The sequence below is a fragment of the Platichthys flesus genome, chromosome 4 (genome assembly GCF_949316205.1).
Source record: "Platichthys flesus chromosome 4, fPlaFle2.1, whole genome shotgun sequence".
Lineage (NCBI taxonomy): Eukaryota > Metazoa > Chordata > Actinopteri > Pleuronectiformes > Pleuronectidae > Platichthys > Platichthys flesus.
In genome coordinates, this window is record NC_084948.1 from 25,640,985 (window position 1) to 25,653,768 (window position 12,784).

At 47.6% G+C, this 12,784-nt stretch overlaps 1 protein-coding gene across 4 annotated transcripts; it reads right to left on the bottom strand.

Annotated features, from left to right (window-relative positions):
• Positions 1-165: 165 nt before the first annotated feature.
• bicra (BRD4 interacting chromatin remodeling complex associated protein) lies at positions 166-12,195 on the bottom strand. 4 transcript variants are annotated; one of them, XM_062385561.1, is made up of 14 exons: positions 12,090-12,195; positions 10,368-10,413; positions 10,238-10,283; positions 7,326-9,359; positions 6,935-7,123; positions 4,994-5,581; positions 4,434-4,632; positions 4,245-4,342; positions 4,003-4,137; positions 3,864-3,913; positions 3,626-3,774; positions 3,439-3,533; positions 3,234-3,339; positions 166-3,133 (listed from the first exon to the last, which is right to left on the bottom strand). In XM_062385561.1, the coding sequence occupies exons 2-14, from the start codon at positions 10,406-10,408 to the stop codon at positions 1,368-1,370; spliced, it is 5,496 nt and encodes a 1,831-aa protein (XP_062241545.1). In that variant the 5' UTR covers positions 10,409-10,413; positions 12,090-12,195; the 3' UTR covers positions 166-1,367. The 4 variants fall into 4 exon arrangements, with proteins under 4 accessions (XP_062241545.1, XP_062241544.1, XP_062241543.1 ...); XM_062385560.1 differs by having other exon boundaries at positions 3,234-3,336; positions 4,434-4,653; XM_062385559.1 differs by having other exon boundaries at positions 4,434-4,653.
• Positions 12,196-12,784: the final 589 nt, after the last annotated feature.

Below are 12,784 nucleotides of genomic sequence, written 5' to 3' on the forward strand. Positions count from 1 at the left end.
CCTACTTTCCCACTTCCATGCACCACCTGCTGGCTGCCTGATAGAGAACAAACCCCCCCGCCGCCGTCACCATTCCCACCACCCCCTCCCGCCATCATTCATCACTCAGAGGAATGCAGCCTGACGATTAAGAAACAACTGGACAAATGACAGGGGGACCTGCAGTGATTCATAAAAGAAGCAAGGTTTAATTTACAGTTTTACTAAATGTACATTTCTTTTTAAAAAGTGTCAATATACACAATAAATACAATACAAAATTAATCTGTAATACTATACTTCAAATTCTCTCACGGCCTTTTTTGTACAATATTATTGTTCCTTTTTTCCATTTCAATGCTTGTGCTGTGTTTATGTTTGAATTGTCCAACAGGCTTAAAAAAAACAAACACACACGCACACACACACACACACAGGAGGCAGGGACACAGTTGCAGAAATATGAAACAAACAGACTTGAGAACACAGAAAATCGACAGTTAAAAACCGGCCTGCCCCCTGCTGACTAAAATGCATGAAGTCCTAAACCTGTGAGTAACGGGGGGGGGGGGGGGGGGGGGCAAGTGTGAGTGAAGGCGTCATCTAAAAACAAGAATCTGGAAATCTGTCCGACATTAAAATGCAGAGACTAAACTGAATTTCCTCACGAGTTCATTTACATCTTGACACAGTTCCCACGAGCAGTCAACAGGAAAAACAGCATCACAATTTCCGTAACAAGATTTATTGTGAAATTCACCTGATGTTTATATGAAATACATGTATAATGTAGGATGATGCTTAAAGAAAGAGAAAAGTGTCATTTAAGCATCAGTGAAGCCAAATTACCTTCATGATAAGAGCATTCAATTTGGTTGGTTAAGGAAGACACTGAGTATTTTGACCTATCACAGCATGAACCTGGTTATATTGTTTCACATCTCAGCTGCAGGAAACCAATTTAAAAAGACCTTTGTTGACCTTTGAACTGTTGAACCAAGTTGCCTGATGCTCATTGGGAAACTGTTTGAATCAGGAGATGAACCGTTGTGGACCGGTGCTCAGGCCACGTGAAAGGAATGTATGAACAGAGAACATTAACCTCAGGGACAGTTTCATCTGGTTTCTCGACAGGACACATACAAAGCGACAGGCATCGTCAAGTCTGCAGCTCACGGAGGCTGTTTTACCTTAGACCGCACACATGATGGGTCTGCCTCAGGCTGTAAGTGACAGAGAAATGTCTGGACAATTCAAATGGACAAACAAAACCAACACAGCTTGGCAGAGTAGTACAGTGATACTGTTTTCACAGTGACCCTCTTCACCTGCCTCCAAATCTGTCTCTTAGCTCCCACTTGTCAGTCCGGCCTGGGGCTGAGGGGCTGTTATCTACTTTGAGTCTGGGGCACCAGGCTGCCATTGTGGCCACGGCCACCGACCTGAGGGTGCTGGGCCAAGGAGGGGGACGAGGAAGCAGAGGAGGGGGGCTGGACTGAGGGTCTGTGGGATGAAGCTGCTGAGCTCCCTGGGCGCTGGCTGTGGTGTTGGTGGTGCCTGCTGTTGCTTTTAATGTGGCGCCCCCGGGCAGAGGGCTCCTGCTGCAGGTTCAGGATGCTGTCGATGGCGCACTGCAGATGCTCGTTCAGAGAGTCGTCCGGGGGGCTGCCACTGGAGAAGCTGGCGTTATCCATGTCAGGGGAGTCCGATTTGCAGCGTTTGGCAGGAAGTATAGAGTCTCGTGTGAAGGACTCTGGAGAAGGTGGCCCAGGGGCATGCTGGTCCATTCTGAACGTCCCACCGACCCTATGTCTATTTTTCCCGCCTGCCCTCTTGTATTTACTTACATCTGTCTCTGGGTCTGCGTGCTCCTCCACTCTCTCCTTTGCCCCTTCCTTGTCTAGGAGCTGTGGAAGATGATGGTGCTGTGTGGTTTTCATACCACGGTTAAACACCTCATCCACTTCATCAAGCCCCTGCATTGCACTCCCTAAACGGCCCCTGTCGTGGCTCGACTCAATGTGCGAGGGCTCCCTGCCTCTTTTCTCCACCTTCACACTGGCTATCACTGTCCGCTCTGAGGGGGGGGATGAGGCTTCGTGCCTGGGGGGTGATGGCGTGGGTCGGGGGTAAGACAAACTTTCATCTCCTCCCCCGGGGACACCAGGTCTGACACGGGGACTAATGTTTTCCCGATAGGTTTTTCGAAGGGGGAGGCGGCAGGTCGTTGGCGAGGGATTGACAGTGGAGGCAGGATTGTGTTTGACCCCACCACTGTCGTGATGATCTAATGTCCCATTCATTTGAGTGGAGGAGGAGGAGGTTGACGAGGTATGAGAGGAAGAGGTTGAGGAAGATGGGGCTGCATTGGGAGGAAAATTACCTCTCAGTGTCGGGTTACATTGAGTGGTTGCAATGGGGACTGATGATTCAGAAGAAGCAGTGCATACGGGGGGCTGAGTTCTGATGACTGAAGCAGAGGGGGTAGATACAGGGTGGGACTTTGGATGTGGTACAGCAGCTGCCGACTGAGGCTGAGGCTGAGATATGGACTGGCTGCTCTGCTGAGGTGTGTGCACCGGGTCTAAGGCAGTGTTATGGACCACCTTGCTGAACCCGGTTTGATCCTGCTTGATCTTCAGTTTCAAGCCGATCCTCCTGCGAGCCTCGTAGGTCTTCATAGGCGGTTTGCTGGTTCTCTGTGGGACAGCGTCATCATCGTCGGCTGCTTGAGAGTTGAAGGACGACGACGAGTAAGATGCTGCCGACCCACGACCGAAGGTGGAGCTCTGGCTGGTGGGTTCAGCCTTACTCGGTGCAGCCGGATGTGGTGGACAGCTGCTGGACCACGACACAGAGGCTCCACCTCCACCGTGCTTTATTACTAGTTTGGTGGAAGGAAAAGGGGAGACAGAAGAGGCGCTAGGAGCAGGAGGAGGAGCAGGTGCAGGAGCTGGAGTTGGAGCTGGAGCTGGGGTGGGTGCAGGGGGAGGGTTTGGGACGATGTTTGAAAAAGGGACTAGGGCAGGAGGTGCTGGAGGGGGGGCAGCAGCAGCAGTTACACCTCCAGTAACTGACGTGCGCTCAGCAGCAGCGGATTTCTCTTGGGATGAAACTCCACTCCCCAACAAGCGAGCATTTGCTACAAACTCCTCTGCAATGACATAAAAAGAACAATAGCATCAGCAAAAACAGACAACCAGAGTGTGATTTAGATGAAGACAATCACGTATGTACAATCAGTGGTAGGGTACCTGGTCTCTCCTTAGCCAGAATCCTATCCTGACTCAACGCAACCTTCTCCTCCTGTATGAACATCCGGTCGATCATCACCATCTCTGCCGAGGGGCCCAGTCTCTGCTCGGGTTTAAACGCCAAAAACAAATCGGTTCAAAATCATTTCAGGAAGAAGGAGACCACGAAAAGGCCTCTGTTCTGAATGCTGGTTCAAATACTTACTTTTGACTCTGCAAAGAGCAGGTGGCGATATTTATCCAGCATGGCCTGGGTCCTTTTCAGCAGCTGAGAGGAGACTTTCTCAAATTCATCATCAACTGTGCACAAGAGAACCAAAGAGTTCATAAAAGTCTTGAATTAGGGCACAGAACTGTGTTTTGCCAGCACTAGAGACTGTGGGGCTTGTTACCTCTTTGATAGTCTTCAGAGGAGTTGGCAGTTCCCTGGTAGAGATGGTAAGGCAGCAGTCTGTGCAGTGTGTCCTCAATAGAGTGGAAAGGAGTACTGTAGTTTGGGTGAAGTACTGAACCCTGCTGTTTCCTCAGCTGTTCTAGCATCCTGCAGTCACGTGCATGTAAAGACATATTGTTCAATGAAAACTGCCCTTTGAGGGTTAAAATAACATTTAAATTGCCCGACATACGAACCTGGCTTCTTTACTGGGCTCTGCACTGAAAGGCATATTCATTGTTGTTGTCTGCGATGTTAAGAGAAGAGATGAAAACAAGGAATTAAAACCTTCAGACTGAACTCAAACAGAGGCACTTTCTTCGCACTCCTATTTACCTGAGGTTGTGCTGGAGCTAGGGGCTGTAGAGCAGGCATTTGAGTCAGACTACCTCCCATCACCTGTATCTGCATCCCACCTTTCCCCAGACTCATCCCTCCAACTGAGCTGATCACTCCTGGCTTTGGCTGAACCTGTGGCGAAAAACATAATTTTTAAATTATATATAAATATAAAACATAACAAATATATGATAAGGACCAGGGGGGAGTTCTTGGAGGAACTTTGTAGTGTAACCTACCTGTGCAGGCTGGGTAAGGCTTGCAGGAGTGACAGTCTGATTCACCATTGCTCCAGCTGGCCCTTGGGCTCCTGAGAATACCTGTAAGTCACTTGATGCTAAAATAAGAAGAAACATGTTAAAAAGAGACATTTTTAAACGAGTATTCAGGATCCTTGGGATTTACATCAACAGTAAACTGCCTCCAACCTGTAGCCGGAGTTTTGACGAGCACTGGTGTCGGCTGCAGCAAAGACGGAAGTTGAGCAGGTGTACCAGTGCTGTTTGTTGATGTAATCACAACTTTATCGACAGGCACATCTTGCTGGGAACTGAACTGACTGGTGACTTGGGGCTGGGGCTGAGGCTGAGCTGGCTGCGCAGCCTGCAGCATGATGTTCTGCTGGACCTGGAAACACATCCGAACATGCTTTTCATTTTAAATAAGAAACTGAAGAGGAACCGATGATGTTTACAAGAGCTTACACAAACTCCCAATTTACATTGATAGATAAATTGCATATCTTATCTCCAGGTGAGTTCTACAATAATTTTAAAGAATACAAAAGTATACTCATTTATTCTAACTACCAACCTAAGATTTCTGCCAAATTTCTAGATCTATTACAGTATGAGCAGCATCAGATAAAAGACACAAAGTTACTTGCAGTTGGCAGAGATTATTCAACTTTGAAATCATGAAAGCTTTATTGGTGAAACCGCTGATTCCATGTAAATTCCATAATAAGTGATCATTTAAGGAATTTTACCTGGTGCAGCTTATCCAGTAACTGTTTCTGCTGAGGTGACGGCTGGGCGATGCCCGACAGGGTCTGAATCTGCGCTCCCACTAGCTGCAGGTGGTGCTGCTGCTCTGCTGTCAGACCTGGGATGGGAACCTGGGCTTTCAGGACAGCAGGGGCAGAAGTGCTGACAGGAGCTGCAGTGAACTGGTGCTGTGCAGTTGGTGCCGGAGGAGGCTTAGGTGACTGTGACCTAGGAGGCATATCTTGTTGATAGGGGGCCGGCTGAGAGGCTGGCCGCGGCTGAAGCTGAACTTGAATGTGTGGCTGCTGCGGCTGGCCTTGCGAAACAGTTTGGGGAGATTCTGTAATCTGGTTGTGGAGAATAAAGATCTGAGACGAGGGCGTGCAGGAGCGGGAGGGAGTTTGAGACTGTGGCTGAGGCTGAGATGGAGGACGTGACTGCTGCTGATGGAGCGGTGACTGGATCTGCTGGCTCAGAGTGAGGGGAGACTGGGAGGGCTGAGGGCTGAGTGACACTGGGGGCGCTGTCATGGCTGTTGACGGGGACATGCTCTGGATCTTCAGGGGCTGCTGATGTCCACTAGAGGGTACCTGCAGAAGTGGAATCACAATATATTGATATAGGTATCTGGGTCAAGAATGTACACAATATAAAGACAAGAGAACATTTAGGGACATTAAGCACAACAAGTTCTACATGCACACAGTTTAGAGGAAATGTGATTCTATTGCTTGGCTCTAGATTAGCAATATACAAAATGGGGCTGGGTGATATGTCTCTATCACAATCTCAATTACATTGTGTAAAAAATTACAGTAAGAGGCCAAATGTGTGTTTGGCTGTATGTAAAATATGCAATGACAATATTCCACTGTTTGGCATTGCATTAGATACAATCTTCAATAATGTAACACAAAAACGTTCATACTGGTTTAAACACATCATATCACCAATTTTCAGTTAACCATATTTATATATCGCCCAACCCCAATAAAAAACAACACAACTAGGGTAAAACAACACAAATAACAATACAAAAGCAAAATGTTAGACTTTCAAATCGATTAGCTGCTTAAGTTAAAGGAGTAGAAACCCAATGATTTATTTTCTAGTGTTTGAGGAGGATTACAGATAAAAAAAGAGAGCAATGATCATTTGGCGAGGCAAAAAGAAAAAAACAGTTGACATTAGCAAGAAGTCAAGATCTGCAGGGCTTGTGATGGTTAAGTAGAAAGTAATCTGGCGGCTTCGGGGACGGGGGGGGGAGACAGGGTCAGGGTAGCATGTAATTTTGCTTTGGGGTCGTTACACTGGTCAGACTAGGGGTTACAAGGACTAGTGGCACTGTGAGGACACAACCGTCTAAATGAGAAGTGCAGGGCTGAGAGGTATGGATTGATTTATCAGTCATTGGTCAGTGATGCAGAAGATGGAGGTGAGTTGATCAAATTTGATTGAGCAAGGTGAGTGTATTAAATCATTGTTAGTAAAAAGGTAAACAAGGTGCACTTGACACCTTGCCAGCTCTGTTATTAAGCAAGAGCATGGTTTCTAGACTCGGTTAAAGAATGCATAGAATGAATGATAGACAAACCAAATAAGTTAATTAAATTTAGTTCAGTTCCAGACTCCATAGAGGTTGATAAAGTTAAATGTTGAAATGGCACAGTGGCTAGGACACAATGTATGAAAAACTGGAATAATGGTCATGCTTGTTTACATAGATGGCAATGAAGCAATGTTAGAAACACACAGAAAGCTGCAAGCAAATTAGTATTTTTTTCATTTAGGATCTGCAGCGCAACAATGAGAGGCATGGAAGCAACAATGAATGCAGAGGAGAAGAACAGAGCAGTGATGGGTAAAGGTAAGATACCCTAACGTTGGGGTAGCAGCAGCGGCAACAAGTAGGGGTGGGACTTAACATAAAGGGGCACTTCTACCTGCTTTACCACTGCTGTCATGTGGGAGGGGCCAGGGGAAGGACTGTGGCTCTGACCCACCCAAGAGTCAGCTAACTGGCTGTCATTGACAGCGGGGGCCAGAGCAGTGATGCTGTTGCTGCTGACGATTACGGACGCTGGTACGCCCACAGGGGGGGTTGACTCATTCTCTGTTTGGTGGTGCTGCTCCTGATAGGAGTACGTTTACCATTTCAGGATGAAGGAGGGAAGGAGGAAGAGGGTTGGAGGGAAGGAGGGGGGGGGGAGTAAAATAGTAAACCAAAGAGGTCAGACCAAGATATCACTCCGTGCATGTTATTTATTTGACTTATGAAACAATGTTAACTCTACACAACTGTAGCAAACGCAAAAGAAAGAGTGGAGCACTAACCTGTTGCAGGAACATCTGCAGAGACTCCTGGCTCAAGATCATGCTGGAGCCCTGGTTGGTGAGCAGTATCCTTCCTGGACTGTGCTGAGACTGATGGGGGACCAGCCCCATTGCTGTGACAGGGGAAGAGGTGGACACAGACATGGACGGAGAAGAGGAGGGTACTGTGATAGCCACGGACACAGAAGGTTGCATGGTGAGAATGGAGGGCTGCTGCAAATGCTGCTGATTGGGATGAGCAGCCTGGTCTGCGGAGCTGCCCAGAACAGTAACACACTCTCCAGATTGGCCTTGACCCATGGTTGCTGCTCCTGTGCCACTGCTGTTGGGGACTCCGCCCGGCTGAGGTTGCAGGGCAGGCTGAAGGGTGACTGCCGGGCTCAGACCCTCCACTTGACTTAGCATGGTCAGGGAATTCTGGATGGGCATGCCCTGTATGACAGTTTGGGCATGTCCCGAGACTGTGTGAGTCTGTGTCTGGTTTTGAGTCTGAGCCAATGAGACAGGCATCTGAAAGAGGGTGGATGTGCCCATCTGGCCAGACTGGAGCTGAATGGGTCCAGAGAGGATATGGGCACCAGGGTGGCCCTGTGAAGCCAACATCTGACCCAGGTTGATATTCTGGTTTGTTAAAATCTGGTTTGCAATGAGCTGCCCACCAGGACCCTGGCTAGTTATGATGTGCCCCCCAGGGTGCTGAGTCAGGATCTGCCCACCTGCCTGTAGCTGTGGCAGGAGAAACTGGTGGTTCTGACCTTGCAGGACTGTCTGATGGGGAAGAACGATGCTGCCTGATTGGTTTAACAAGTGTACGCTGAGGGGCTTGCCAGATTGTTGTGCTGCTTGTTGCTTGAAAAGGGCTTGTTGAAACTGGGTGCCTTGTGTTGTGGCTTGAGTACTTAGGACAACGTTCGAGCCTGGCTTTCCTGTCAGGAAGGCTACATTCTGAGAATGCCCTAAAGCCTTGTGGGCATCATTTTGCAGGGTTTGGGCTGTTGGCTGTGACTGCTGTTTGAACATTTTCGGTTGGATGGCTCCCCCATGGGGGGGTTTAGGTTGAATGGGTGTCGGTGTGCGTTGGATGATCACGTTCTGCATGATTTGTCCTTGATTATGCGTCTGAGGTCCAATTCCTGAACTTAGAGTGTTGCTGCCAAAGCCCACAAGCCCAGCAGAAGCCGTCATTGTACTGCCACTGATGCTGTTCGTGCTGCTGACACAAACAGCTGGTCCATTTAAAGCTGGAGATCCCAAAGTGGCTTTATTACCTTGGATCAGAAGTCCACCTCCGGAGCCTCCAAGCCCCGCCTGAGAACCAGCACCTGACATATCTGGCCCAGACTGGTGCAACTGGTAACCTCCCATGGCTTTAGCCAAGATTTGTTGCCCAGACTGATTGATAGTCATGACTGTGGGCTGACCCACAACCTGAATCTGTCCGATACCCAAATGTCCAGACTGACTCCCATTTGGAAGACCTTGGAGACTTGAAATGGGTTGAAGCGTCACATTTCCCAGGCCCATAGGCTGCATAAAGGGCTGAACACTAATGGCCTTGTTCATGACCTGGGATTGAAGCTGAAGGCCCTGCTGAGCAAGCACTGACCCCAGCATGTCGGCCGTGGCATTGGGGGGAGTAGCGGTGGCGCTCGGGGCTGACCCAGGGAAAATTGTCGCTGCTCCCCCAACACCAACACCTATGCCTACAGCAGTGCCTCCAGCCCCAGAGAGGCTGGCATCAGGCAGCGTCTGAACCACCTGTGTAAGGCCTGGAATTCCAAAGGAGCCCAGGTCCAGCTCAGCCTCTGCCTCCTGTAAGCTTTGCTCTGTGATGTTGGCTTCAGCCAAGCTCTGCTGCAGGATGTCACACGGCTCGTGGTTCGACCCAATGCCGTTGCTCCCACCCTCGCCACCTGGGGACCCTCCCAAGATGTCTTCATCCTCCAGGAAGTCCAGGTCAACACTGACTCTGGGGAGGCCTGCCGGCTCACTGGCCGACAGCTGGACAGCAGGCTGGACCTCTGGAACATGGCCCTTAAAAGGAAAGGAGGAGAGGACACAGGAAAGAAGTGAAACCAGGTGATGGAGGAATATTGATGGCTAGATACATATGTGATGCAGAGGAGCAAAACAGAATTAAACACTGAATTGCACTCATGAAAATCCCACAAAAACCTCTTGTCAAATCGCAGCAAAATCAAAGCTTGTAAAGTGAAGGTATGTTAGTGGGAAGGGAGGGTATTTGGAGTTGCATGCTACATAGATGGAGAGAAAACGGAGGGAGGAGGATTGGGGGACGTTACTCACCCCAGTGGTAGAGAAGAACGAGCTGGAGGGGTCACTCGAACCATCCAAAAGGTCGTCAGTGTCCAACTACAGACACACCCACCCATGATAGGACAGACAGAAACCAAAGGCCCCCAAACCAGCAGGCAAAAGCCACAAGGACAGAGAAATACACAGACAATCAAACAGAGGAGGAGGGCAAGGAAAGGACAGAGCACAGTCAGGAGAACCCAGACCGTTGAGAAACAGCGAAAAGATAAGCGACGAAGGGAGGGCAGGGGCAAAATGAAAGGAATAATTCAGGGTTGGGAAGCGTTAGTATTAGCATGTCTCTTTTTGTGGATTGGCCTAATAAAAAGGGAAGGCAGGCTGAAAGCATAAACAGTGCAATCAAAAGCAAAGACGATAATTAAGCAGAGAAAGCAGTTAAAAGGGAAAAAGTAAATAAAAGCAGTGGGGGGGTGGGTGGGTTTCAGGGTTCACTGAGGCCTAATCTGAACGTGACCTAAGAACGGAGTCACCCGAGCCTCCTCATCGCATCAATTACAAATCCATTAATTGGGGGCGAAAAGAGAAATCTCAAGGTGTGACTTCTTTAAGAAAAATAATATATCTCTTGTACTCACATGGGTCTCAGATCCATGAAGAAAGTCATTGAGAGCTTCTGGGTCACTGCAGGAGGGAAACAACATGTCAAAGACGACTGAGCAGTAACGACGTCAAACCAACAGAGCACTTTCTCAAACGGTGACTTACCAAATTACATCTAGAAGGCACCTGCCGTCTTCATCATCCATGACAACTGATGAAAAGATGAACAAGGTGTTAAAGTCCGGTGACATCCTTCACTATTAATACACTTAAAAACACCATACCAAAAAAAAGGTTGTTGCCAAAGGTCAGAATATTTGAAACCCTGTGTTCACAAGCATCTATAATATTATCCGTGTGATTCTTGAGTGGTACCTTGTTGTCTGGGCACTGATTTTTAACATGTACTCTGACAGGATGAGCAACATCTGATAATGAATAACCATGAGTGCGAGATTTTTTTAAACGCTCATCAACCTCACTGTGACATTAACACTGAGTCACGTCATATTGTTATTCATTATTAATAATCATTTAATAATCATGTTATAACTTACAACTTTCGGATTGTTAGACAGAACTATCAACTCACAAATCTTAGTGTGTTGCTTTTTATAAAATAATGACTTATTCAAGTTATTCTTATTGTTTAAATGGCTCTTTTTAGAGTTTCACAATCAAATTCAAATATGGAGTAATGGCTCCAAACATGAAATCACATCACATATTGCTGGCAGACGTTAAGTTAGAAGCGTTTTATGAGAATAAAGCAAAGCACAGAGAGCAACAAGAAAGATTGAACTTTAACAACTGCACTAAATGTGCGAGTTTTACATGTTTACATCCCAACGAAAGAGCAGACCTTCACCGCCGGTTGCATCATGTCGTGTTTTATATACATTTTTAAAGAAACCCTTCAGTAACAATAGAAAACCCTCCAGCAGCACAAGTGTTCGCTTCGCACCGAGAAACAACGGATGAGAAATAACAACAAATTGAAAACGCGCGGTTTTCACAGACTGGGGATGTGACCGCCGCTGGATTTTTTTTTTTTTTTTACCTCCAAAGTCTCTGCAATCGTGCAACAAAAAACTTCCAGCGACGCGGTCACCACAAGCCGCCGAATAACCGAGTGGAGACTGTTACCGAGCTCCGGCCGGGGACGTCTCCCGGGTCCGCTGCCCGAAAGAGGCAGCGGGTCGTAGCCATTACTCGGGTCCGAGCAAGAGCCAGTGCGCAGGATATGAATGGAGACGCTGCAAGCGGCTAGCTACATGCTAGCTGGTGTTTTCACCGAGCTTTCCGTGCATATCTGACCGATTCGTTTCAATACACACGATCAAACCGCCACGCAACCGACCGAAGACACGACTTCACTCTGACGTTAGATTGCAGAAGCTGCTTTTACCTCCGTTCTCAGCATTTTGATGCATCTGGGCTGGACGTCGTTAGCCTAGCCAGCTAGCCCTGCTAAGCCCGAGCGGCTATCAACAATATTCAGACGCGCAGCTAGCTCCGAGCCTTTGACATTCAAAACAAACCCAGCGACGGACACATTGCAAACACCCGCTTCGCACGTCGCCGCGCTCGGCTTCAGCCCCGGACAGGGCAGCGTCGTTGGCCGGGGAGCGCGGACGAGGCGGCGTAGCGAGCTATGTGACTCTCCCTGCAAGCAAAATATGAGTTAATGTTGGAATACTCTTGGATGAGGGGGGTATGCTTGGGAATTCGCTGGAAAAGGAGCATGTTTGCCGGGCCGTGCAGCGGCGGGGCGGCTCGATGGCGCCGGCGGTGCAGCTCGCGGGTGCTCGGCCGTGCGGGAATGTCGCAGGTTAGTCGGAGTTTTGGGGAATAATAGAGAAAAATGCTGTTTTATAACAAACTCACCCGAGACGATAGAGGAGCAGGCAGCGCGGGGTCTCCAGGACAACCTCGCACGGGCTGCTGTGCAGGACCCAACTACAGGCAGGAAACAGCAGACTTCCGCTTTGCCTGATTGAAATCTGTGGCCCTTCTGGTGGTTTTCTCATAGAACCAACACAGTCAGTGAAGGTTGAACATCCGCCAATACTAAAAACAACAAAAAGGATAATTACATAATAATAATAATAATTATGTTAATAATAATTATAACAACAATAATGATACAATAAATCCATGCTTTATACATTGTAATAAAAAACTGTAAAAACATTTATATCCCTGATTAATACAGTACATAGAGTTCACAGTCTTGGCTTTGAGATAGATAGATATGAACCCTGTAAGGAGAGCAAAGAAGCACCGTTATGAAGGACTGATTGATTATTATACCTGCAAATATTTGTCTGCCACCTCAGAAGTAGATAGATAGATAGATAGATAGATAGATAGATAGATAACTTTATTCATCCCCGAAAGGAAATTAAGTCGTCATAGCAGCCGGTACAGTTGAATACAATACAATAAAATAGAATACAAAATATTGAGGTAGAAAGAATAAAAACAGAAAGATAAATAGGTAGATACTGTCTTTGTGTTGTGTAGTCATGATTTCTGTATCTGTTATTGTTTATTTTTGAGCAAAAATGTAAATAGATAAG

Coding starts and splice junctions, on each gene's coding strand:
- bicra (XM_062385559.1), bottom strand. CDS start 10,408: ATGGATGATGAAGACGGCAGGTGCCTTCTAGATGTAATTTG. Junction 10,284..10,367: donor TGCCTTCTAGATGTAATTTG/GTAAGTCACCGT, acceptor TCCCTCCTGCAG/TGACCCAGAAGCTCTCAATG. Junction 5,582..6,934: donor TGACAGCAGTGGTAAAGCAG/GTAGAAGTGCCC, acceptor CCACTTCTGCAG/GTACCCTCTAGTGGACATCA.